Genomic DNA, 25,726 nt, shown 5'->3' with positions numbered 1-25,726 from the left:
CATTGACTCCCATTATAAACACATATTTTTTGATATACTGTAATCCTGGCATATTAAAATATTTTCCCATAAATACCGGATTAATCTAAACCTCTCCCTTCAAATTAAAGGGAAAATAGGTTTTAGCCCGCCTTCCACCACTAGAGGTCTCCCTAAACCACCAGAGAACTAGGCCTTCACTGAAACCGCTGTTTAGGCATATTTCTCTTTCTATGCAACATATAGGGCAGTAAAAAACTATGAAAACCCTAAAACTGGTCTGGGTGTGTTTGGACCAATGCAGAAGAGTGGTGTGAATGTGGGTAAGAAAAATATTTTGTCTGTGTGTGTCTGTGTGCGTGAAATTTGGATCCTCATCAAAGGCCATACAGGCTTTGTTTATGTTGGTGTTTATAAACAGAGTCCATATCTCCCATTTGTGTGGTATCTCCATACAAATCTCTACAAAAACATACAAAATATAGAAAAAATAATATAAAACTTCATATCTACAGTTAGGTCTGACGTTTGTGAAAAGATTTGATGCAGTAAAAAAAAAAAAAAAATGTTATGTATATTACCTTTTTATGGCATTTATATGACAAGGGCCGTTAGTATAAAAGTATATGTTTTTGTTATAGCTCCAAAAATAATAATGCATTCAAATCAATGTTGTTATCAATTGTTGACATATTCAAGCCTCTAATAACTTCATATGGAGTGATCCACTTTGGATCTAATTTTTGGGAAATATTGCATATTTTGTTTTTTTCCTCATTAAAAAATCAGGGGGTCACATGACAAAAAGGGCATAAAAACATAAAAAATGACAAAAAATAATAAAAAACTTTATGTTTATGAATAGGTCTGGAGTAGCTGAACAGATTTCATGTGAAGAAAGCAAAGAAAAAAATTCATATATGACATTTTTATGGCACTTTTATGAGAGGGACCCCTTTGGGTCCCGAGGGATACAAGGGTAACTTTTTTGAATAAATTGTAATAACTCCAAAAAAAAAAATGCATTCCAATTAATGTTATTATCAATTGTTGACATATTCAAGCCTCTAATAACTTCATATGGAGTGATCCACTTTGGATCTCATTTTTGGGAAATATTGCATATTTTGTTTTTTTCCTCATTAAAAAATCAGGGGGTCGCCTGACAAAAAGGGCATAAAAACATAAAAAATGACTAAAAATAATAAAAAACTTTATGTTTATGAATAGGTCTGGAGTAGCTGAACAGATTTCATGTGAAGAAAGCAAAAAAAAAAAATAATATATGACATTTTTATGGCACTTTTATGAGAGGGACCCGTTTGGGTCCCGAGGGATACAAGGGTAACTTTTTCGAATAAATTGTAATAACTCCAAAAAAAGAAATGCATTCAAATTAATGTTATTATCAATTGTTGACATATTCAAGCCTCTAATAACTTCATATGGAGTGATCCACTTTGGATCTCATTTTTGGGAAATATTGCATATTTTGTTTTTTTCCTCATTAAAAATCAGGGGGTCGCCTGACAAAAAGGGCATAAAAACATAAAAAATAACAAAAAATAATAAAAAACTTTATGTTTATGAATAGGTCTGGAGTAGCTGAACAGATTTCATGTGAAGAAAGCAAAAAAAAAAATTCATATATGACATTTTTATGGCACTTTTATGAGAGGGACCCGTTTGGGTCCCGAGGGATACCTATGTTATAGCTCCAAAAAAAAAATGCATTCAAATCAATGTTGTTATCAATTGTTGACATATTCAAGCCTCTAATAACTTCATATGGAGTGATCCACTTTGGATCTCATTTTTGGGAAATATTGCATATTTTGTTTTTTCCTCATTAAAAAATCAGGGGGTCACATGACAAAAAGGGCATAAAAACATAAAAAATAACAAAAAATAATAAAAAACTTCATGTTTATGAATAGGTCTGGAGTAGCTGAACAGATTTCATGTGAAGAAAGCAAAAAAAAATATTCATGTATGACATTTTTATGGCACTTTTATGAGAGGGACCCGTTTGGGTCCCGAGGGATACAAGGGTATCTTTCTACGAGGAGGCCTCAAGGGTTAATAATCGATTATTTTTCGATTCATCGATTAATTGTTGCAGCTCTAGAAATATACCACAGTCGAACGGTTTCTAGTTTTGTTGAGCTCTGATCTCATATTACAGGATTTTGTTAAAACTACATATTTGAGTCACATGTCACCAGATTGATTGATTGTTTCAATTCACAGCTCCCCAGGACCACCAGGTGAGACCACAGAACAGGAGCAGAGTGAACATCACATTGGAAAATCCAGAGACCGACTGTGCATTACGTTGTCTTTTTTTGTGTGTGTGGAAGACTGGATAAAAGGTTTGCGGTGACTTCAGTCTGACTGTATTGAAGGAGGCGATTTAATTAACTGATTGGGAGTATTACACAACTTCACTTTGTCCAGTAAAATGCACAACCCACATCTACCCCCTGAAACAGCATCGAAAAGCCTGAGTAATACTGAGCATCTCCGTTATTAGTTTACAACAAACACAAAACACCTATTCATCCATCCTTTTTTTTATTTCTGCATAATCTTCATAAGGTTGTAAGTCCATGAAGCTTGTGTAGTTTTACAAGGTACAAACCTAATCCAGCCATCTGTAAGATGAGACAATGCGAACATGAAGTAACGTTTAGAGTTAATGAGGCCTTGAAATACAATAAGGGAATTTAAAGGTTCCATATGTAAGAATGTGAAGCGATTTACATTTAGGCTATTAATCGCTTTTTACTGCCAATGTGTGAGCAGAATGTGAATGTAACTTCAAAAATGAGGCCTTTCACTCTGCTACAGTGTCAAAGCTACTGTATGCAACACTAGCTAATGTTAGCATGTACAACAGAATGTGGTTAACATAATGGTCACTAGTGTCATTAATAATAAGAATTCTCTAACGCACAAATCCTTTGAAAGATCCTCTGTTAGATTTAACACTGAATATTCAACAGCTTTTGATGGCACGTAGAGTTACGTCACTTTTTCTTCCCCTGATTTGTTAAATAAAAAGGCTCTTTCTACCAGACTGATGACAGACATTATAACATTACTTGGGCTTGATTTACTCGTTTCTTCATCGCTTCACTCTGCTGGCACACAGAAACCATAATGACATTTTTTCCTGTATACAGTGCCGTGTGTATGAGGTGCGGTGCCTGCCAAAAGCCTGCTGACAGCTGCTGGCAGTTGCTGGCAGCTACTGTGCTGCAGATGCATAAGTCACTGTCACAGCATCACACTTCTTCCAGCATGGGTGGTGTCAGTTAAATAAATGTATAATTATCTGGAGGTTGTCAAGAGGCAGTTTTAGTGCAGTGCCGCACTGCCTGCCTCAAAGAGAACAGAAAAGACGCGCACCTCAGATCTCCGAGTCTTGACAGTGCAAAAGAGTCGAAGGACAATACAGAGAAGAACAAGTTTACGTCTGCTGGCACACAGAAACCATAATGACATTTTTTCCTGTATACAGTGCCGTGTGTATGAGGTGCGGTGCCTGCCAAAAGCCTGCTGACAGCTGCTGGCAGTTGCTGGCAGCTACTGTGCTGCAGATGCATAAGTCACTGTCACAGCATCACACTTCTTCCAGCATGGGTGGTGTCAGTTAAATAAATGTATAATTATCTGGAGGTTGTCAAGAGGCAGTTTTAGTGCAGTGCCGCACTGCCTGCCTCAAAGAGAACAGAAAAGACGCGCACCTCAGATCTCCGAGTCTTGACAGTGCAAAAGAGTCGAAGGACAATACAGAGAAGAACAAGTTTACGTCTGCGTCATGTGTACCACAACACCTTTATTGGTGTCTGTGTGTTGTGTGCATGATGTTTTTATGTGTGTCCTTGACAGTCAGTGTGTGTGTTTGGCAGGAGTGGCCAGCTGTTCAGTGGTGGGATCCCAGCACATCTGGCAGTGTGCTTTGGCCTGGAGTCGAGAGGGTATCAGCTGTACAGCAATAATGAGGGGGATGGGAGAAAGAAAAGAAAGAGGAGGGCTGGATAAGATTAAATCCAAACGGGGGAGGTGGCAGATTTGGCAGGGTTTGTCTTCACAAAATTACATAAGAATCAGCAAATCAGTGTTGAGACACTTGAGTACGAGCTGTGTTAGAGTAACTAGACTCTGGTGCTATAGAAAATAGTTGCAGACTGACACTTTTCTTTACTCACGTGATTACATAATTCCCCTTTTCATCAATAATGAGAAAACTAACTTGATAATTCCAGATGTTGAGGTGGCATCCACAGATGAGTTAAAGTTCTCTCTCCACAATATTTACAGGACCAGCTTTAAAGTAGAGAAATGGGGCCATACTTCCACCGTGTGCTCAGTCTGCATGCTTAGGTGACACAAACATACCTCAACAGCTTCCTGCCAGGATACAGCAAAGGTGAGAATAACGTGCGTGCATAACATCTGGTCTCATCTCATTATCACATTCACTGCATTTGCTGGAGCTGGTGTTGAAAAAGCTGGTGTTGGTCCAATGGTAACTATTAAAATGGATGGTCTGAGCGTTGTTTGGGTGCAGCAACTTTGTTGAGCTGTAGATTTTATCAATAGAAAGTATTTTATAAATCATAACTGTTAAATGTTTCCATGAGCACATGTCTTTTCATTTCAAATACGTATGTTACCAACTAGAGGCATGTTGTTTGAAAGATGTTAACATGTCTGTGGGGTTTTAGGAAACAATAACAATGAGTTAGCTGCATTATTTGTCATTGTTTGTGTGTCTCTCGTTGAGTTGAGTTCCTGTTTTATTTTGAAGTTCAATATTATGTCTTCCTGTGTTCTCCCTCTTGTGATTACCTCATGTGTCTCACCTGTGTTGATTGCAACACCTGTGTCTCATTTCCTGGTGTACACAGTGTTTTCTCATTGTCCTTTGTCAGATCATCTGCATTCATTCCCCGTGCTTGTGCTCCATGTTCCTGCCTGGTTCTGCCTGTAAGGTTTTCCCCTGTGAGTTTAATAAATACTATTTGGTTGCTGCACCAGTTTTTATTTTTTATTTTTGTCCGCGTCTGCATCTGGGTCCAGTTCCCTTTCAGCCTTGACAGAACGATCTGACCAACTATGGACCCAGTAGACAGATTCCCTTCCCAAATGATGACTCTTTTTGACTACCTTGCGTACCTGGCACCCAGAAAGACAGCCAGAAAGGTTTCCTCTTGCCATCGCCATCAGAAACCCACCTACCCAGCAGGGACAAATCCCTTCACGGGAACCTGTCTGACATTGGGGGGGGGGACTTCGCTGCATCACCTACAAATCAGTATCAGCTCCATCTAGGGCCTTGTCCACACGAGCCCGGGTATTTTTGAAACCGTGAACGTATGTTCCCGGTTGTATGTCCTGTCCACACGCAACCGTGCTTTTGGAACCCTGAAACCGTGGTTTTTTGAAACCGGAGTCCAGGGTGGGGTTTTCGGCCGGGGTTGGTTTCACCGGGTGTGTGTGGACACTGCAACCGTGATTGTTTTTCTCGTTTATGTCATAGCTGCACACGTGCTGATGTAAACACTGCCAGCCCGGTTGTTTGCAGCGGTTTGCAGAAGTTGACGTGAGCTCGCAAAAATGGAGGTGACAAAGTGGATTTTTATCACTTTTTTTTTTTTTTTTTTACATCATCTAAATGCTATTTGTATAGTTTCTTGATGAGAAAAATATAACGAAACGGTCGTCAGGGCGATCCTCTTGTCAGCTACAAACTCACCCTCAATCACAGACCACAGCTGGTTTTCCACACAGCATCATTTACAGTAACAAGTGACGCTACAGATCAGCTGGGCCGCTGCCGGTGTGTTTTTAAAATTACAGAACTACTACAGTAGCGCCGCAGTTTCTTATTCCCCACCTTGTTTGATTGAGAGTTTTTCGGGATGATTTTCATGAATGAACAGGCAATAGCCTATGTCACTGTCAGACCGGGTACGACGGGGGGGGGGGGGGGGGGGGGGGTCGCATCATGCAGTGATAAAAAGAGCCTATGCGGAGATGAGGAACGAGCCAAAAGCCGAACATGTATTCGTGACGTCCGCGGTCGATATAAAGTGGATATGTTTCATTCATCCATGTTTTGACAGACAACACAACAGCCAGTGAATGAGTTGCGCCGCACCGACAGCTCAGCCAGCCAGGTGATGCACACAGCACAAGAGTCAAGACACAGCGCAGCAACATGTGCAGGCTGCTGCAGCAGTGCACGTCAAAGGGACACCGCCGAAAATAAAATAAATAGGCTACACGTAGTTTTGAAATTGTTTTTGCGCATGTTTTCATCCATAAAATGACCAAAAATGAACACTATAAGCGGATTTCTTGATGACGAATTATTTAAACAGCATTTGTATAAAAATGATTCCGATCCATAAGCGGTTTCCACTGTATTTTGATTGGTTAAAACAGCCTTCCACACGTGCATTGCGTCACTTGGTAGCGGATTCCACGGTTGCGTGTGTACGGAGTGTTTTTATTACACCACTCGTGTGGATGCGGAGCAAAACTCCGGTTTCAAAAATACCCGGGCTCGTGTGGACTAGGCCTAGGCCTGGTAGTCGACACTAGCCGGTTTCCCAGCCTGCTAGCCAGTGGCCACCAGCCTAGACTGTGCTGCTGCCACCTCCTGTCCCTGCTGTGCTACAGCTACCCACAGTTCTGGTCAGGCTGCAACCTTCTGCAACCTGTTCCAGTTGGGTCGCAGCCTCCATGTTCCCCTCCAACTGGGCTGCAGCCTGGGGGCCAGTTCCCTATCAACCTTGACCTTATGGGAATGGTAGGAACAACTGACCAAATCGAAGGACTGACAGTCACCATCGCGGCCTCTGCTGCCTATTCTCTGTCTATTATTTGTTTCCCCTGCCTTCCCCCTTAGTCTCGGTAGCTTTAAGAACAAATAAGTCTAAATGGTCCTTGAAATGTTCCAAAAATATCTCTTGTAACACCCACAGATCCTGGAACCCTTGTGCATATCTGAATCAAAATTAACTCCTCCTCCACAACTGAACCCCACAGAAAATATTATTTAAAGCAGAAGTAAGCGGAATATTTGTGTTAATATAAGTCTTAAATAGTTATATCTTCCGACAGCAATCACTTACATAGAGTGTTTGGTCCGAAACACGGGTCTGTCAGTCACTCTGCTCTGCTGTAAGCCGAGGAGAAAACTTCTTGTATACTTCCTTGTATCCTACAACCTTTATCCAATGAGGAGAGAGAACGGCATTAAGGGCTGTGTGTGCAGCCAAGGGATGCGCGTGAATGTGGTGACGTAGGGACGAGGACCAATAGATCCATGACGAGGGCGGGGGCTGCTAACTCCATCGGCTGACAAAAAGTTAGCCAAAACGACCGGATTGCTTACTTCTGCTTTAACTACAGTGTGGGGAGGAAAAACGACTCTTGTATAACTAACCATATGTGATACCAGGAAGAGTGGAAACAAAATTAAAAACTGTATAAAGTCTTTACAAGTCAGTGTGCAGGTGCTTCCTCCAACTTCATTCTGCTTCAGAGCCCTGGATGACTCAGCTGACAATGGATGAGTTACATGATCTGTTTGTACCTGCAGGAAACAGGTCTATTTCTGGCGCGAGAGGGTCAAGCCCCATGAGTCCAAATCAGCGCCCTCTCTCCCTGCTTCATCCACTCCTTTAAGCAGCAAATAGCTGTTACCTTAGCTGCTGCTCAGGTCCATTAGCTCAAGAGTGAGGAGGTCATTTTGGTCACTTGAAATGGAACCAGCATTATGTTGTGTAGACCTGTGTGCCCGGCAGTGGAAAAGCTGTTTCTCGTGACTCTTCTGTGTCTCCGCTGTGGGAGTGTGACATCAACAACTTCGGTGGACGGGTAAAGGTTCAAGCGGGGAGAGAGAGATAAAGAGAGTGGAGTGCAGTGGAGGAGAGAAAGTGACCCAACTGCAGGCTTGATTGATCTGCTGTGTGGAGGGAGGGTGTTTTCACACTTGGCTGAGTTCTATCTATCCAGAAACGAAACGTCTGTGTGTGTGTGTGTGTTTGTGTGTTTTATGTTAAGTTACAGTAGATGTACAGATATGTATACGTTCATGTCCGTATACAATATCTTTGTTTTTAATTTCATATATTGTAATTACATAAAGACAGTTGGAAAAAAATCTCTTCTCTCTCTCTCTGCTCCTGCAAACGCATGCCAAACAAACATGTTTTTTCCTGCATGACCGAAATTGTGTATCAGATTCCCAAGGATATCCACACATATATAAATACATAGCATGCAGAGAAAAATAAACCCAGGTCTGTGGTCAACCCTGTTATGTCAGAGCGATGTTTTTCTTCACATTAGATGAGAGAATTTTCCCCGACCTCCCCTTGGCGCCGACTATACCATCCACTCTGGTGTAATAACACTCTCGTGAACATAAGCCTGCATGTTTGCTTGCGTCCCTGATCTTTTAATGTGCAGTACATGATAGAATACATGATCCATAATGTGTAATTAGAGGCAAACCCAGAGAGATGAAACTGCAGATTAACCTGGTTGCAGCCAGACAACACATGTTGGGGTGGGGGTGGGGGTGGGGGGCACACAACACATTTCTACAGGTTGCATGGGCTGGAACGAAACACAAAGTGGACTTGACCTCCCAAAACCCCTCATCACCTGCAGAGCTAGCTTTCAACAGGAGAGGAACAAACAGGAGCAGGTAAACACGGAGCATAGTTGCTCCTCCTTGCTCCCTCCCTCCTCTCCTAATGAGAGAAAAGTGTCCATATCGATTCCCCTGCATTCTAACACTCTGTGATCGAAGAACAAAAGAGATGAGAGATACAGACGGAGGCAGAGAGGGAGAGGATGGAGCGTGTGTCCAATCATCGAAGCTTCTACATTCTACAGCCAACTGAGAAACTGTGCACTCTTTATAAATAACACTTATTAAATATTTTAAAAGCTCACATTGTAGACAGTTTTTAAGTGTCTGTAAAAAAGAAACAGTAAGGCCCTTCTTTGTGTCAATACAAACTTTTAAAGTCTGAAATAGCCATAATATTTACATTTTTTATTAAGCCAATGGAAATGCACAGTAGAGGGGAATTGTCAAACTATCAAACTATGAATACCTAAATAAACAGGTATAAACCTCCTGTAATAAGACTTATGTCAGAAGCCGGTTCGTTAATCTTAGCACAGAGGCTGGAAACACTGGGTCTACTACTCATAGTTAAAATACCAAAGGACCAGCATCTCCAGCCAGGCAACAGGTGGAGGAACTTACTGTATTTCAGTCAGAGAAACTGAAATTGCTAAATGTAACGGAGGAATAGCTGATACAGCCAAGTGGCGATAGCACAAATGCAAATGTGATTGTAACGACCGAAAAAATTTAATTTAGAGACCAAACCAAACAACATCCAATTAAAAATCAGTGCAACACAGAAATGACATGTTGATGAAGTGGTTGTGAGGGTACGTCACAGAAAAAAAAAAAAAAAAAAAACTCTGCCCTATATAGACTGACAGTAATAAGGTTTTATGCGCTCAGGAATACAAAAACATGGTTGCATGTGGAGTCACACACACACACACACACACACACTCACACTCACACACTCCTGGGAGATGTGTGTAAACTCCTAACCTTCTCCAGAGGCTTTAGTGCTGCACTCCACTTCCCTGTGGCCTGCACTGATCTTACACACATCACTCTAAATACGGATTTCCCACTTTTTACTCTCTTCCAGGTTGTGCTCATGTCACCGGGTAAAACAAACAATGACTAACTTATCAACACTTACAAGAGGATTCACTGAAAGGAGAAACTGACACTGGAGAAACTGACATACGCCCATGAATTAATTCATTTCCGAGTGTGTGGGTATTTCTTTTCACCACATCTGACCACACCTCTGCTGAGCTGCTCTCATTATCCTTCCCTCCGTCTCTTGTCTTCCTCATCCCTCTCGTCTATATTCTCTTATTCCAATTAATGATCTTCCTCCTTTAGGCATTCGTTGTTTCCATAGGAACAGTGCTCTGTAGTCCACACTGGTCGCCTAGGCAACGGCGAGCAAGGCAGGACATTCTGTGGCGAGTGTGTGCGTGTGTGTGTGTGAAGGCGCGTGCACATGTCACGTGTTTACTTGATTTTGGGCTTGCCCCATGCACAGGTTTTCACTGTTTACATAACTTTCTGTTAGATAAACATGTTTCTGTGCGTCTTTAACATATTTCATTTCGTTTGTTTCATCTTAAAAAGTATAAAACCAGCCTGCACAGCCATTTCCCTCACTCTCATATTAAACTCTACTACAGTGTGTATCATGATAATACGCCTTTAAAATTAATCCCACAGTACTGTACATACGTGTACCTACACTCTCTCTACTTCGCGCTCACACACACACACACACACACACACACGCACACACCTCTAAAGGGTAGTCCCACTAGATAATAATCTTTTATAATCTCTCACAGTAATAATGCAATCAGGTGCACAGATGACATGACAGAACTGCAGGATTTAGACCAGAACTCCATGTGTGTGCGTGTGTGTGTGCGTGTGTGTGTGTTTCTGTGTCCATGCGTGCGTGCATTAAATCATGCAGTCACATTTATGAGACTTAGCAATGACCCATGTTTAACACAGCTGCATCGTGTCAGCATAATAACGGACATGTTACATTCATGTGGAAAATACCTTCAAACTTGACACAGCATATGCGTGCGTATGTCTGTCTGTGTGTGTCTGTGTCTGTCTGTGTGTGTGTGTGTGTGTGTGTGTGGAGGAAGAGTACATGTGTGTATTAGAGAACAGAGGGGTTGCATCTGGCTCCCGGGGCTTCCCTACTCACAGCTGTCTGCATGGGACAAACCTTAATGCTGGATTAACGACAGTATCTACGGAGAGACGTGAGCACAAGGTGAATAGAGCAGAGATGACTGGACATGAAACTAGGGCACAGGACTTCCCACAGGAAGTGGGAATATTAAACAAAGAGAAAGAGAACATGGTTTTATTAAATTATAAGAAATCTATAAGTCTAATAATTTGAGCATATTCTCGATTCCAAAAGTGCATCTGCGTTTGTCTCTTGCTGCATACAGTCTTCATTAACAAAAGGGGAAAGCAAACTCTTATTCACAGAGCACTCGTCTTTTTAAAAAATGCAAAACTGAAAAAAAGAAGCAGGCTGGCTAAAGCTGATGACATGGATTTTCAGATACTACTCGCAGCGCACCAACATACTGTGATGTTAAATGTCTATAATATACTCCAAACAGGGCTCAAAATAAATATATTATGTAGTGTATGTGTTGTTTTGGTGGTGTGTTTGTATGCGTGGGGCAGGCCATCTGCCAATGTGTATGGCGAGTGTATGTATGACTGAGCACGTGCAGAGAATCATGCCTGAGTGTGAAAATCTCTTGAGAGCCTGGAGGACTCAGCTCCGCAGTCCATCCCATATACATACATACATACATACATACATGCATAAGATTAAACGTAAAGACTTGTAGATGCAGATGTGTGAATATGCATACAAGCGTTTGGTAAAACCCTTTGCCCGCGTGCACACGGCTGCACCACAAAAAGCATGAAACAAGTGAGTGACATGAAAAAAAAAAAGAAGGATATTTTACTGGTATACAAAAAACGCACTCGCACAGTGTTGTTGATTCCAGCCTCACATCTCTCTACACATGCGCAACCAGATCTGAAATCATCCACGCTCCCTCTCACTGACGTGTGCTCCACTGCTCTACTTTCCCTCCACTGGAAATGGAGAGGAGAGGGCTCATCGGGCCAGAACCCTCTCTCTCTCTCTCACACACGCGCACGCATTACACACAGGGACAAGCTATAGAGGTATGAACACACAATGATGCAGAGATACGCAAAAGCATTCATGCATGGTAGTGTACACATATTCACACATACAACGCAGCCTGTGGGTATGCAAATTCGAGTTGACTCACACACACAATTGCAGTTTGGGACGCACACTCTAGATAAGCAATTACCATTGTATGTATATACATATTACACAGATGGGTAAAGAAGATGCAGAAGGCTGGTTGATAAACACACAAGCTATAAAGTAAAGGAAAAACATCAGGTTGCATCACTTTGGTTACTGGGACCAACAACTTCCTTCCTGACCTTTAATAAACCTGCAGAATGCAAATTAATTTTCATCCACTAACAGAGGTTTTCAGTCGGTGAGAGGCAGTTGGAGTTGGGCGCGGTGGGGAAGAGACATGATGCAAAGATACCGCCGCGGTGAAAAGCAATTAAGGTACTTTAAACCCTAAGTGCCTGATTGGTGTAATTTGCGTCAAAAATCAGACTCCTTCTTGGAGTTATAACTCAGTCAAATCCGAACTCTGAGACATGATACACATATTTTTAGATTCAGTGTGACTTACACCTCCCGAGGCTATCATTATCTCCTGTGTCCATCTGTGGAAAAAATGGCCAAAAGTCGGCTCAGAGAAGGGCATCAACAAAAAAATGCTCCATATATCTCATGAATGAGTTGAAGAAGTTTTCAATATCAAAGTAGTCTGTCACTGATACGGGCAGACTACTAATGGCCAAAATGTAAAGAAAAACAGGCTAAAAAAAGAGCAAATTGACTTCGCGGTAAGACTGTTCAAAAACTGGTGCAAATCATTATCTTTCACTTGCAATGCAAACACTGCAGTTCAGAGGACTGTTTCAAGTGTAATAGCACTAAAAAAAGCAAATCTCTTTTCAAAGTTCCACACATTATGTCCATCTTTTTATGTAGCCAAAAAAAAAAATACACACACACACACACACGCCTGCTGGAAATTTAAAGTCCAGCTTGGACTGAATCGAAATGTCAGAAATGAAGTGGGAGCCTCCAAATTAAACCGAGTCTTATTTTTCCAGCCTTTCAAGTTTGCCTTTTACAGTGCACAAACATGGAAGACAGTGAGATAGAAAAGGGAGAGTGTGAAAAGAGAGGGAGAATAAAGTGGATTGGTGTAATCCACTTTATCCTGGCACAAAAGGTTCGAACAGCAATAAAACATGCAGACATTGACAGAGAAACAGACACACACACACACACACACACACACAGTTAATGCTCCATCTTATTTAAGATATATAACTAAAAAGCACTTCACAAACTGAGAAATAAGGCTAGATCTTATGCGTGTGTATGTGTGTTTTCTAATATGAATGTTCCCCGGTGGCTGCCTTCCCAGCAGGCCTCCAAGCTTCCTGGTAATGGAGCAGGGGGAGAACTCTCCACAACAGGAGCCAGGGACAACCAATCAATGTCAATGAATGTCTCCCTCGCTCTGTCTCTGCATTAAACCAGCTCAGGATGATGTCATGAAATGAGTCTCTCCACCATGATGGGTGGGTGGGTACACAGTCATATATTTTCCAGTATGCTAGCCCGGTGGAGGTGGGGATTCCTTGAAAATGTGGTGATTGAATGATTCTTACTCAAATATGAAAAAGCCCTTTAACACACTTGAAACTCAGCACAAAAATGTGAATGAAGATCTATGTCATGTACAAATAAAAAGGATGAGAAAAACAATGAAATCAAATCACTTGTCATAACACTTCTGCAAAAACTCCATCTCTTTTTATTGTGATGAATCTCAGCTGGGTGCACTTTGACACTCCTAAGCGCCTCCTCCTCAGGTGCATGCAACAGGTAACATATCTGTCGAATCATAAGGAACAAAAAGTGAAGCTTGTCTCAGATTTCACATACAGATGGATAGAGAGGTACAGAGGAAAAGAGCAATGACATGATGTGAAAAGCTTGAGTAATGCCACAAACCTCCATTAACTGAGGGTGGCTATGATTGTGGGGTGGTGACTGAGCAGCAGCAGCAGCAGCAGCAGCAACAGCAGCAGCAGCAGCGGTGGTACATATTTGTTGTGCTCTACATTGTGTGAAATGGGCCTAATTATAGTTTTGGTCACAATCTGTGTCATCATCCATCTACTGCACTTTGCTCTGTGGTTGTTGTTGTTGTTGTTGTTGTTGGCCACAGCAGAAACATCTGCAACATTTAAGGCCACGTTCTGATTGGTTAGTGAATGTGGGTTGCAGCAGCAGATACATTAGTAGCATGTTGGTACTAAATCACTAAATGATTGTGGCAGAATTTGCCCTGTGTTTGCTTATTAAATCAAATAAAATTAATTAAAGCTCTTTTTAAATATGCAACTCCCCAACAATGCAGTGAAACCTGCAGTTTATCTAAGCCATGTGACCATAGTTAATAACTGCACTTATTTGGGAAGAAGGGCCACATAAACATGATGCTATGTGACAGTCAAACACAGGTGTAACTTACACCACAGAACCGTCTTTAATGTTACACACATGCCTTTCCTGCTTTGACAAGTCAACATGTCTGCCAGGAGGAATTTGAAATATGTGTTGTGATGTATGACTACTGAGGCTGCTTTTCTGCAAATCTGACAAAGTTCTGCACTGTCACCAGCACAAGCTGAAGCATTTTGATGTTTTGTTAAGGCAGGATCAGACTACACGATTTCAGGCCATTTTTTACACGATTTTGTTGTGGCCGACACATTTCCAGCGTCCGGCCCGATTATGAGCGTCAGGAATGACGAACGGACGTGTAGTAACTGACCAACAGCAATTTTGCATCTAGGACGCTCTACAACACTGTACGACACTGTACTACGCCCCGATGGAAAGTCTAACATCTCTACGACGTGCTCTGATGCAGTGTTTGTTTACACACAGTGAATATGTGCTTCATGTGCGCGATATAGAGGGATTATCTGTTTACCAACAAGTCAGGATGCGTGCGCAACCTGACTGCAGAAAGAACCGGTTGTCATGGTTACCTCCATGGATCTAGTGTAGTCAAAGCGGTGTTTGCTAGCGATGTTGTCAGCCTACTACAACAGTTTATCACCTACTGATGTAGTGTGTGTTTTATACATAGACTGTTTTATAGTTTTATAACGGCAGGAAAAAAAAAAAAAAAAACCGTCAGGACGGAGGATCGAGTTTGTACCGCGGCAACGGCAACTCAGCCACGGGACAAGCCACGGACTCTCACAGCACGGCGTCGGTCAGCGGTAAAAACAACACTGTGCATCCCTAACGTTACCTACAGCTATTTAACAGACAATCATGTTCAGGAAAACACTCACGATTACAAAACTCAGTGTCTGTGAGGACTGAGCTGCTGCCTGGTCAGAGACGAGGGAAGAGGACGGACCTGTCTAAAGTCTGGAACAACTGCATAACGTAACTGTAACGTTACGTGCATGGCTGAGTATGTACCGGACCGGTAATGTAAAACAATATAGCTTAACGTTAATTAATGTCAGCTTGCTTTCCATTAGTATGTGACCTCGTCTTCAGTCACTGTCGTAGTAAACATTTTACAACTCATTCGCTGCAGTTATAACGTTACAGCTGTGCCTGTGGGCATATCTAGCTTTATCACCATTCAAACCAACGTATCTAACACGTTATATTGCTCGAAATTAATCGCCAATGTACTATTTTCCCTCTCGTTTGCCTTGAAAGGGGTGCGAGTTGACGGTATTCTGTTAAATTTGCGCGTTTTGTTATTTTTATCAAAACAATTAGTGCAACTAAACAGCACAAAAAGACCTGATCACGGCTCTTGCTGCTCTCTTTCTGCAGGCGACATGCGCAGTAGAACGTCTGTGACGTAGGCTGGTAATCCCTCTATAGGTTAGTGGTTTTGAGGTGTACACATTTGTTAATGCACCTTAAGTTCTCTCTGAAGAACGGTCCATAGCCTACTGTCGTCTTCACCGGACCCTGGACCGGCTCCACGATCCTTGTTCTTCCTTTTATTTTTCATGTCTTTTGTTGTTGTGATGCCTTCCCGATGGCCTGAACTCGTGCAGCGTCGTGATCGGTCGTGATCGATGATTGGTCGGGGTGATACTTGTAGTGTTGCCAGTCTCCCAACCAAGACAAGGCAAGAATTTATGCCGCTTTGATCATTTAATCTGACATCGTAAAAGACAAAAAAATCGTGTAGTCCGACCCCGGCCTTACAGTGACACTTGCATCCTTCAAGCCAGGAACAAAACACGTGAATTTAAAGCCTGATTACCTGAGTTGGTCATGATGACAAATGATTTTCTAGATGAAGAAGAAGTTGAATCGAATGAATTGATCTGTCAGTGGAAGTCACCACAGACGATCAGAGGGTGTTAAAGTTCAGACTCCCGGAGCTCATTAAAAACCTTTTCAACACACACACACACACACTCACACACACACACACACAGAAAATCTCAAAAACACAGAAATAAACCAGATTTCGGTTCGAGTGAAGTTTCGATTGCAGAAATAAACTATGGAAACAAAAGGTCTGCAGCAGACACCTTCTACCACAAGTTTTATAACTCCTCAGGCAAAGTTTTTTCTCACTGAACAGAAGAACGACTTGGCTTAATTCAGATCCTCTTACTAATACGCCGACACCGTGCTGAATTACCAAACTTGTAAACTAGGCTAAAATTACAGCCTGCATTATCAACAATCTCCACTTCAGAGAGGAAAAAAAAAAGCCCCGACTCCTCCAGGGACACTGCTCTTCAGCTGACTCTGCACTGCCCAGTGGAGATGCAAAGAGAGAAAATCTCCATGCATCACCTTAAACCACAGATTTATATTCACCTCTTCTGAACAGGGCTGAATAATAACCTTCAACGTTTTTGGAGACGACCCGAAAACCACGGGCCTTACCTCTCTGAGCGAGCCCAAGGACTGCTCTTTACCTCTTAAACAGGACTAAAGGTTAGCAATTAAAAGTGTTAGTCTGAGATGATATCCAACGAAGGAGTCACCATAGCAACAGTAAGAGTGATTCACAGAGCGTGTCAGGCTGTGAAATAAATTTCACACCTCAGTGCACCACGGCCTCGACTGTGAGATTTTGTGTGTGTGTGTGTGGATGTTAGCAACTAAAATAAAACTGTATTTGTTTGTATTGTAGCTCAGCCCTATATATATATATATATATATATATATATATATATATATATATATATATATATACAGTATGTGTTAGTGTCTTTGGTTCAAACCGGCCAAGACTGTGTGAGTTCTGCTGCATTTGATCCGTTCGCTCTGTGCAGGTTTTATATCTTATTACTTTAACACAACTCATCGTGATTTTGTGTGTTTTTCTTTCTATTTCATACTAACACTGAGCAATAATCCAGTGATGAAGTTTGCTTTTTGTACCTCAACATGTTTGCTTTTATTAGAAAACACTCTCAAAGCAGATTTTAGATCAAAGTGCACTCCACTTTTTCCCCTCCCTCCCTCCCTCTCTCCGTCTCTTTCTCCCCTCTGCTAACTTCTTTCCATCGGTCTCACACTGGCGCACTGCTCATTAGCTTTCTGTCAGTCTTGGTTTCTGTCTCCCGCTCTCTCTCTCTTCTCTTTTCTCGCCCCTCTACTTCTTCCTCTTTTCTCCTGTGCTGCCGTGCAGTTTTTCCTTCAATCCCATTCCCTCCTTCATTGTGTGTGAATTTAACAAAAGATTCTTCAGGGATCTCCTCCCTCCCCTCTCGTCACCCTCTCCTTCACTCAGGACATTTTCTCTCTCATTCAGAGCCTCACTTTCTCTTTCCTCCTCGCCTTTCTTTCAATCACGCTCTCTCATCTCTCCCCGTCTGTCCCTTTTTCTTTCATTTGTGAGAATGTTTTCTTGCGAGGATGAGACTACCCACCTCCCACATTCCTTGCAAAACACACACACAGATACACACATTAGCAGGAATCGTGACTGCTGTACCCATACAAGCTACAGCAAGAGAGAGAAACAGAGAGAGAGAGCAAAAAAATACAGCAGTGCAGAGGACTATCAGCTTCATGGTGATTACACACTGGTGTCTGGTATCTGCACACATGAAGATGCACAACACTTGAGAGTGCAGCAGAAAAGACAATATGAACACAATGGCACATCACCGTCTTGCCCTGAGCACGGAGCAGGTGAGAGGAGGGAAAGTGGAAATGAGGGGGAAAAACGGAGTGAGAGGAACAAGTGAGAAGAAGCGATGGTGTGAAGGGAGGCAGGTGATGCTGAGTGAGGAGGAACTCGACTCAAACCGGGCCGCTTCGTGAGTTCAGCTTCACTTCTTTCAAAGGGAAGTCAAATCCTTCCATCTGTCCCCCAAACACACTCACTGATCCTTCTTTAATGCCTCCTTCTGTTGGAGGAAAACACCCAGGACACTGTCTGCTTTTTGTGTATGCGCGTGAGTCTATTGTTAGCACATATACGGCAGAGCATGCAGCCTTTGTTTATGTCTTGAGTCAGGCTTGTCCCTTGTAAAGCTCATGGCATTCAAATCTGAGTTGATGTGAGCGGGAGATCAAAAGATCCTTTGAATACTTTGGTCTGATAACATTTTTTCAGGCATCGTCTTCTCTCAGGGAAACAGTAAATTTGTGCAATGTATCACGCAAATCCCTGATTTCATTTCTATTTTACCCGGCGCTGTTTCAAGTGATGACACACAAAACAAACAAATCTGAACAAGCTCAGGCCTGAGGACCGTGAGGTTTTCAAATGTCCAGCTATTTTCTTAATGGAGCCATTCAGGAAATATTGACAGCCTGAAAACCTGCACAGTGGAAATGATACGAATAGCAGAGAAGGAAGAGCACTCCTTGGCTGCAGTGAGGGCAGTCACTAAATAGGATGTGATGACAAAGTATCTGATACGATACTGTATAATTTTCAACTTGTTGAATGCCACCAGGCACCGTTAATGTCAAATCCAAACCATCAGCGTGGTGACGACAAGCTCTTATGTGTAATTTTACAAATTTAGTTGTTGTTTTTTTTTTTAAAAGGATGGAAATCTTTCAGTAAAACATGTTTTTTTTTTTGTATTTGCATTATCGTGCAGTACTTAGTTGTCTCTACCTGCTTCCATTAACATGATTCACACAATATGACCTTTTCTACCACTGCATTATTCCATTTAGCCGAGCACCGAATGCGGCACTGAGTACATCATGAGTAATTCTATCCCATTCAGAGTTCGGGAGTCACCTACATTTGTTGATAGCGGTGTCTCTTGTCTTAGTGTGTCAAGGTCAAGCGTGGCTAATGGCCAAAACATCATCATTGTCACATTGACACAGCGGCGGTTCGAGCGGCAGCCAGCAGCTGAAGGGCACTCCACATCGTGTAAGTCAGCCGGTCAAACTGATGGAGCTGCAGAGATGAAGTGGAGATGTAAAGTGCCGCTATTATCGACTTCACTGTCGCTGAGAAGTCATTTACAGATACACAGCTGTGCGCATTTAAACCTTCATAGGTGTGTGTGGAGACTGTTTTATGTTTGTTTTTCTGCTTTAGGGCTTCACAATAAATCGCAATCGTAGCTTCCAACAATTAAAACAAACATGGTCAACTGTGATGTTGACTTGAAGTTCATGCGCTCCTCATCTGCATATCAAATCATAGACTTCCTGAACTTCGAGCCAACGACCAGGGGGGGGGACTGAGATGTTGTAGCTGTCATAACATCCTCTTAAGGTTGTGTAACATATACACAGGCCCTTTGAAGTATGAATTTCACACCAATCAAGACCATATTACAGTAATCTGAAAAAGCAAAAATGCTGGGGCTAGCAGATGAACCAAAGACTACTGATTACTTTCCAAGAATACTTATTTTCCCACCAAAGATAAATAACCGCATAAATTATTGCATAATATATGGATATTTCTTTTTTTCTTGTTTTTACAAAATAGAAATAAAACACAATACCAACCATGAGCATTGATGCTATATCATATGGGAGTGCTTGATCTTAATGTGGTAATCTGAGGTTAGCAGTCTGTTGCATACAGCTGTTTTCTTTTTTTTTTGCCCATGGTTGAAGGCGTGGGATCATTGCTACTAGATGTTGAGTTATAATGTTAGACCAACTGTACCTTATGCACATGTGAGTGCTCCTGATAATGTCTGATTATGCAACTTCTTCAACTGCTGCAGCTGAAAGTTGAGCTACATACACGGCATGTAATCATGGTATTTGACGGTTGGACTCGAGTGTTTAGCTGCGAGAGGTTTAGAGGAAGATTTATAGGGAGTTTTCAGTGCACAAACACACAGAGACATAAGAGGGTTTATGCTAAAATCCCCATGTCCCCGCTGGTATTTATCAAGAAAAATGGAATTGATATTGGTGAGAATTCCCAGCAAATACCAGGCTCTCAGTCTACTAAATATCAAACCCCGGTGAGGACAGACACACAGACTTTTGTTAACGATACCTCTGTAAGTGCTTGGTGGATGAAACAGGCAGTCTGAGGGGACACATCCCAGGGTGATTTCTCTTCCACCATGATGGCGTCCAGCGTGGCCTTCTCCAGGATGACATCAAAGGACGCGGCGGGAAAGCAGAGCTGGCGAACGTCCATCTGATGCCAGGTCAGACCCGGGCAGTCGCTGTACCTGTCGGTCATTGCGCCGATGCACACCGAGGAGTAATCTATGTTGGTGATGGAGCGGTAGCCGGCGCCGTACATGTCGCCGCTCATGCTGCTGTTCCCGCAACCTGAGGGAAGGAGAAGGAAGAGAACGGTGAACATGATGGGAGAGGAGAGGAGAGGAGAGAGTGAGGGAACGGGGGATGAGGAGGAACAATATGTCTCTGATGAGTCAAGTCTACAAAGTGTTTTTCAGAATGAGTGAACGACGGTGTGACCATGACAGCAACAGCACATAGTCGAACAGTTACATAGCTGCTATCATGACAACAGAGACTGATAGCTGGGACCACCTTCTGTAATTGATGAGACTGAGACATACACATACACACACAGTAGACACTAGGGGTGTTCCAAAAAAATGTATTCACATAAGAATCGCAATTCTCATTTAATACGATTCAGAATCAATATAAAATGTCCCAAAATTGATTTTAAAAAATTAAAAAAATGAAACAAATCTGCTGGCTGTTGGCCTCCATTTCCTTAGAATTTAAAAGCCAGCATGTTTAACTGCACTTTTAATTATTTTGTTACTTAAGCAATATGTGATATTGCTTTTATGCAACAGTTTCAACAATTCCATCTAAGCATGGATAAATGTTTAAAACTCAATAAATGTGAAAAAGTCACTTCAGTCATTCTGTCTTGCAAAGCAGACTGGAAAAGATCATGAGGATCCTTTGCACACAGATAGACTGAAGCAGAAATCATTATGAATCAAATCATTTTGAATCGAAAATCGATTTTGAATCGCATCGTAGCCCCAAAAATCAGAATCGAATTGAATCGTGAGATAGTAAAAAGCCGTGTTTCCACTGCAGGAGTTCCTGGTGTTTGTGCACATGGCGGTTGATTGTAATCCTGCTTGAGTTTTTTTATCTTTTTTTTTACTTTTCACGGCATTGTTTTGCGGCGTGATGGATCCCCAGTGTGTCGAGGTGCGCTGATATTTTCATTTCGCCGCGATGACTCAAACCCCCTCTGAATCTCCTCGGTGCCTGTCATAAACAGCAGCAACACGGTTTCAACTTGTAGCTCGTCTCTAGGTGACAGACGGATGAAAGCAGAGGAGAGAAATTAAAGAAATATTTTTATTTTAAAAAGGAGACTAAAGGAAAAGTGAAGATAACCTCTCATGTAGCAAGATGAGATGAAAATAATCTACTAAACGCAGCATCTCACCTTTTGGATCAGATGACTCATAGATCGTGTAGATGGAGGAGGAGTGGGTGGAGAAGACAGGCAAAAGAAAAAGAGGGAAAGAGAGGAGTGGGAGGAAGCCTGGGAGGGAGGCACACAAACTTAGTTGATGCACATATTTGTTTCAGTAAAGGTTCTTGAGTGTAAGCTTGCACAATGGTCATTTTATCTTACACTCTCAGTGTGTGTGTGTGTGTGTTTATGGGTAACTGCCTGGGAAAGGGGGGAGAACAGTGCGATAGGTGGGGCTGTGACTTCCGGCAGCACGTTGGCATTGACACCTCTGTTGCAAACGTGTGGCTGGCGCTTGTTATCACCTTACTGCTCCGACTAATTACCAGCCTCCGAGTGTGTGTGTGTGTGTGTGTGTCTGTGTGTGTGCATGTGCATGTGAGTGTGTGTGTAAGACTGATTCAGTTAGCAACCTCACACGCTCAACAACACATTTGTAACCTATTTAGACGGGTCTGGTGTCGCTGTAGAAATCTCATCTTGTACAATCATAGCAGGCATTAATTGACACGTATAGACATACGTGGACAAGTGAGAAGTAGCAGATGCGAGGTAAAAACTGATGAAAACAGAAGTGAAATGAAGAGGAGGGGAGAAAAGGAAAACAGTCAGAGACACATTAAAACATTGAGTAAAAAGAAGCCTGTGCATCATCCACTCCAGAGATATTGCAGTGCAAATGCATGCAGGAGTGTGTGTATCTGTACGTGTTGTGTGTGCACTGCAGACATCAGAGGGCTTGAGCCCTGATGGCTCCCCCCGGTGACGTTGGCTTCAAAACAAGAGGGGAAATATGTCAGGGCTTCTTGTCACTCTCAGATAGTCCAACGCTTTCTTTATGGATGGCTGGAATATGAGAGAATGTGTGGGAGTTGAATTACACAGGCTCAACAGGTTATTTTAGATGGCTTTAATCTTGCTTGGCGTGTGCCAAAAGCGAGCAACCACTCTGGAAAATATGGAGGAAAGGCAACCTGACAAACAAGATATGAGTTACAGGAGAATTCCTTCCACTCAAAAAATAGGTCAGAAACATCATAAAGAAATCATCCTTTATGAAAAACAAAGAAAATCATTTTGCACTCACTGTCCAGATTGAGGTCAAAATGAGGGTCTGCAGCCTTTTTTTATGCCCACATTTGGTGCTCTGCACTCCCCTCTCAGATCTCCAGGCAAGCCAGACATTGTTTCCAAAGGGTTTTCCCCGCTGACACAGCTATGTGTGCGAGTGTGTGTTTTCTTTTTCCATGCACTCGACTCTGAGGAAAGGGGTGTCACATGACGGCTCATTCCTAGGGGTTGTCACGACAATTATAGTTGCCAGGCTGTCATCAAGGGCACTCCTCTCATTTTTGGGTCTGTGACATCAACTGGTGCCCCCCGCAACCTATGACCTTATACATGCACACATGCACACACACACACACACGCCAAAGAGGAGCTGTAACCAAGCTCGCTGTACACGTATCAGTGTGTGTGTGTGTGTGTGTGTGTGTGTGTAGATCCAGAGACGTTCTATATCCCAGAGTGTGCGTTTCTGTGGCGAAGGTTTACTGAGGATACCAGGCCAGTCCAGGCCAGACTGAAGCCTGGGTTTTTTTTTTCCTTCCATCTGGAAAAGAGGAAGCTAAAGTCTCCTGATGGCCACAGAGCGCATCCTAACTGGATTATCCAGAGCGGTGGACTAAAGTTAGAGGTGTCATATCACCTCGTCCTGCCGGCTGTGTGAGCGCATGCATGTCTGTGATGGAAAATTTGAGTCCTGGTTTTAAAAAGCATCATCCCACTCATAACAAATCTGCAAGAAAAAACAAACTGTAGTGAACATCTGTCATCTGTTTGTGACATGTGTAAACTGTTTGTTCGCCGCGTTTGCTTCCTCGTGTCTATTTATACAGGAAATTCTACACAAGCAAGATTTCTTAAAATTGGAGAGGAAGCGGAGCAGCTGCTGGCTCGGAGAGGAATTATGTCCAAACATGGACGTGGTTCCTTCCGGCAGAGTCAGAGATGCTCTGTACAACAATGGTATCAGATTGCAGGTCTGACCTGACAGAGCCTTTGATATTCAGGGGGGAAAAGAAATGTGACTAGTATAAGCTGTGGAGATGCACCACAGGGAAGGAAACCTCAAAGGTAATCCACTGGAATAACGGTGCATTCCTCTGCTGCTCAGACATGGCCGCTTCACTGAACATGAGGAAGAGGACCACACAACGCTATTTTTCCTGAATGACAACATTTCTCCATCAAACTGGTTGGCTGGGATAGTTTTTTAGTTCAATCCACTAAACCTGTGCCATGTAGGATTACAACATAAACGAAGATGCTTCAAACAGCAGGGGAAAAAAAAAATCTGACTTTCTGAGCTGTTTTCTTAGCTGTTTTATCTGTAAAGACTAACTAACACAAGGTGGTCATGGGTGCTCACCTCATTTACAGCAAAAAGTTGCAGGGGATATTGTTACAGCAGTGTGCACGGGTTGATAGAAACTTCACACTAGACTTTAGACTTTATTGTCCCTTAGTAGGGAAATTCTTTTTTCACATAATCCACCATGAGGACAAAGCAAGCAAGGTGGTAACATTGGGGCAGGGCACACATAATACAGCATATAGACGTAGACATCAATCTGCAATCTGGAAAAGAGAAAACAGAACTTTAATGATTATATAAATGCTTTTTGGCCATCAAGAAAATGCAGCTCCATCAGAATATTTGTATCTCCATTCAAATTCTACATCAAGAATAATCACACTGATGTGGAGAAAAGCCTTAGTCTTTCCTTTAGCAAACATGTCGGTGAAGATTTAAGCTTCTCCATAGTAATTGCAACAGTTTAGAGTCGAGCTCCTTGACTCTTACTCAACGTGAACTGTTTGCGATTTGACCTTTGAGCTATCAGATGACCTCCCTTCCACAAAAACAGTGACTCTCTAGAGCCCATCTATGGTCCGAAGGGGCTGTGGGTGGGGAACCCCTGCCAGTGAGCCAGCGGGGTAAAATATCAAAGCTGCTATCTCTGAGGTGAGCCGGGCGCAGCAGTGGAAACTCCATGATGTCAGAGGCATGCCGGGTATTCGTTCGCATCGCAGATTGGTTTAGGACACATTAAGGATGGGGTGAGGGGGGAGTGTGGCCAGCGCTGATGAAAGGTGATGTCCACATGCGCTGGAGCAACAACACCGAGCCCCCCTGCACACCCACGCACCCAGCAGGCTGCGGGCTAGCCCCAAAGTAAACTGATGCCATGGCGACGCTTCACAAAGTTCAGCCGTATCTACTGCAAATGTCAACAAATGAAAAACGCCCTGTTTTTGTGCGTGAGTTTTCAAGTCTGTGCGCATTAATCATGTGGCTGTGTGTGTGGATGTGTTATGTTACCGGTCAAAACAAATACCAAACATCTTAATGTTCAGCAAGAGCAAACTGCTATAAATAAAAATGGACCTGGGGGAGAATTTTCCATGATGTTCACATTGTCGATGCAGTTTTGTGCACAATGTGATGTTGAGTGTGACTGTGAGTGGTCGTGACAGATCACAAGAAGCCTGCACGTGTGTTTGTGCATGTGTGGGCGCACCAGGACGATGATGAAGGTAGACGTGTCACACTGGGTCTTGTTTTAACCAATTACCTCTTGTTATGTTTCCTTTAAGTTATGGTCTTCTGTTACCTGATTAATTAGGCATGAACGTTTATGTGACAGGCGTTTGTGGACATTTAACACACAATCATGACCTTTCATTTGTTTGGCCTGTATGACTTCATTTAAACAGGGTAAACTTTCTGACTCTACCTCTGACAATATTCAAGGTGTTGCACTCCTCTGTCTACTCAAGCAGTAGTGGAGGAATGGAAAGAACAGTTGAGAAATGACCATGTTTTATTGACCCCCTCTTCAAATTTTCTCTTCAAAGAAAGAGACTTCACATTGAGACAGAGGACAGAGAAGAG

The 25,726-nt window shown here is 42.5% G+C and overlaps 1 protein-coding gene across 1 annotated transcript in view; it reads right to left on the bottom strand.

Annotated features, from left to right (window-relative positions):
• ece2a (endothelin converting enzyme 2a) overlaps positions 1 to 25,726 on the bottom strand; it is a gene marked incomplete at its 3' end in the record, with an annotated part of 86,657 nt that overhangs the window by 26,904 nt on the left and 34,027 nt on the right. Inside the window, exon 3 of the mRNA XM_083991898.1 lies at positions 20,338 to 20,621. Coding sequence (XP_083848024.1) covers positions 20,338 to 20,621 — 284 coding nt within the window. The remainder of the gene's footprint in view (positions 1 to 20,337; positions 20,622 to 25,726) is intronic.

The sequence above is a fragment of the Trachurus trachurus genome (genome assembly GCF_905171665.1).
Source record: "Trachurus trachurus genome assembly, chromosome: 17".
NCBI classification, from domain to species: Eukaryota; Metazoa; Chordata; class Actinopteri; order Carangiformes; family Carangidae; genus Trachurus; species Trachurus trachurus.
Note: the sequence above shows the minus strand (reverse complement) of the source record. Positions and strands in the feature narration are given on the sequence as shown.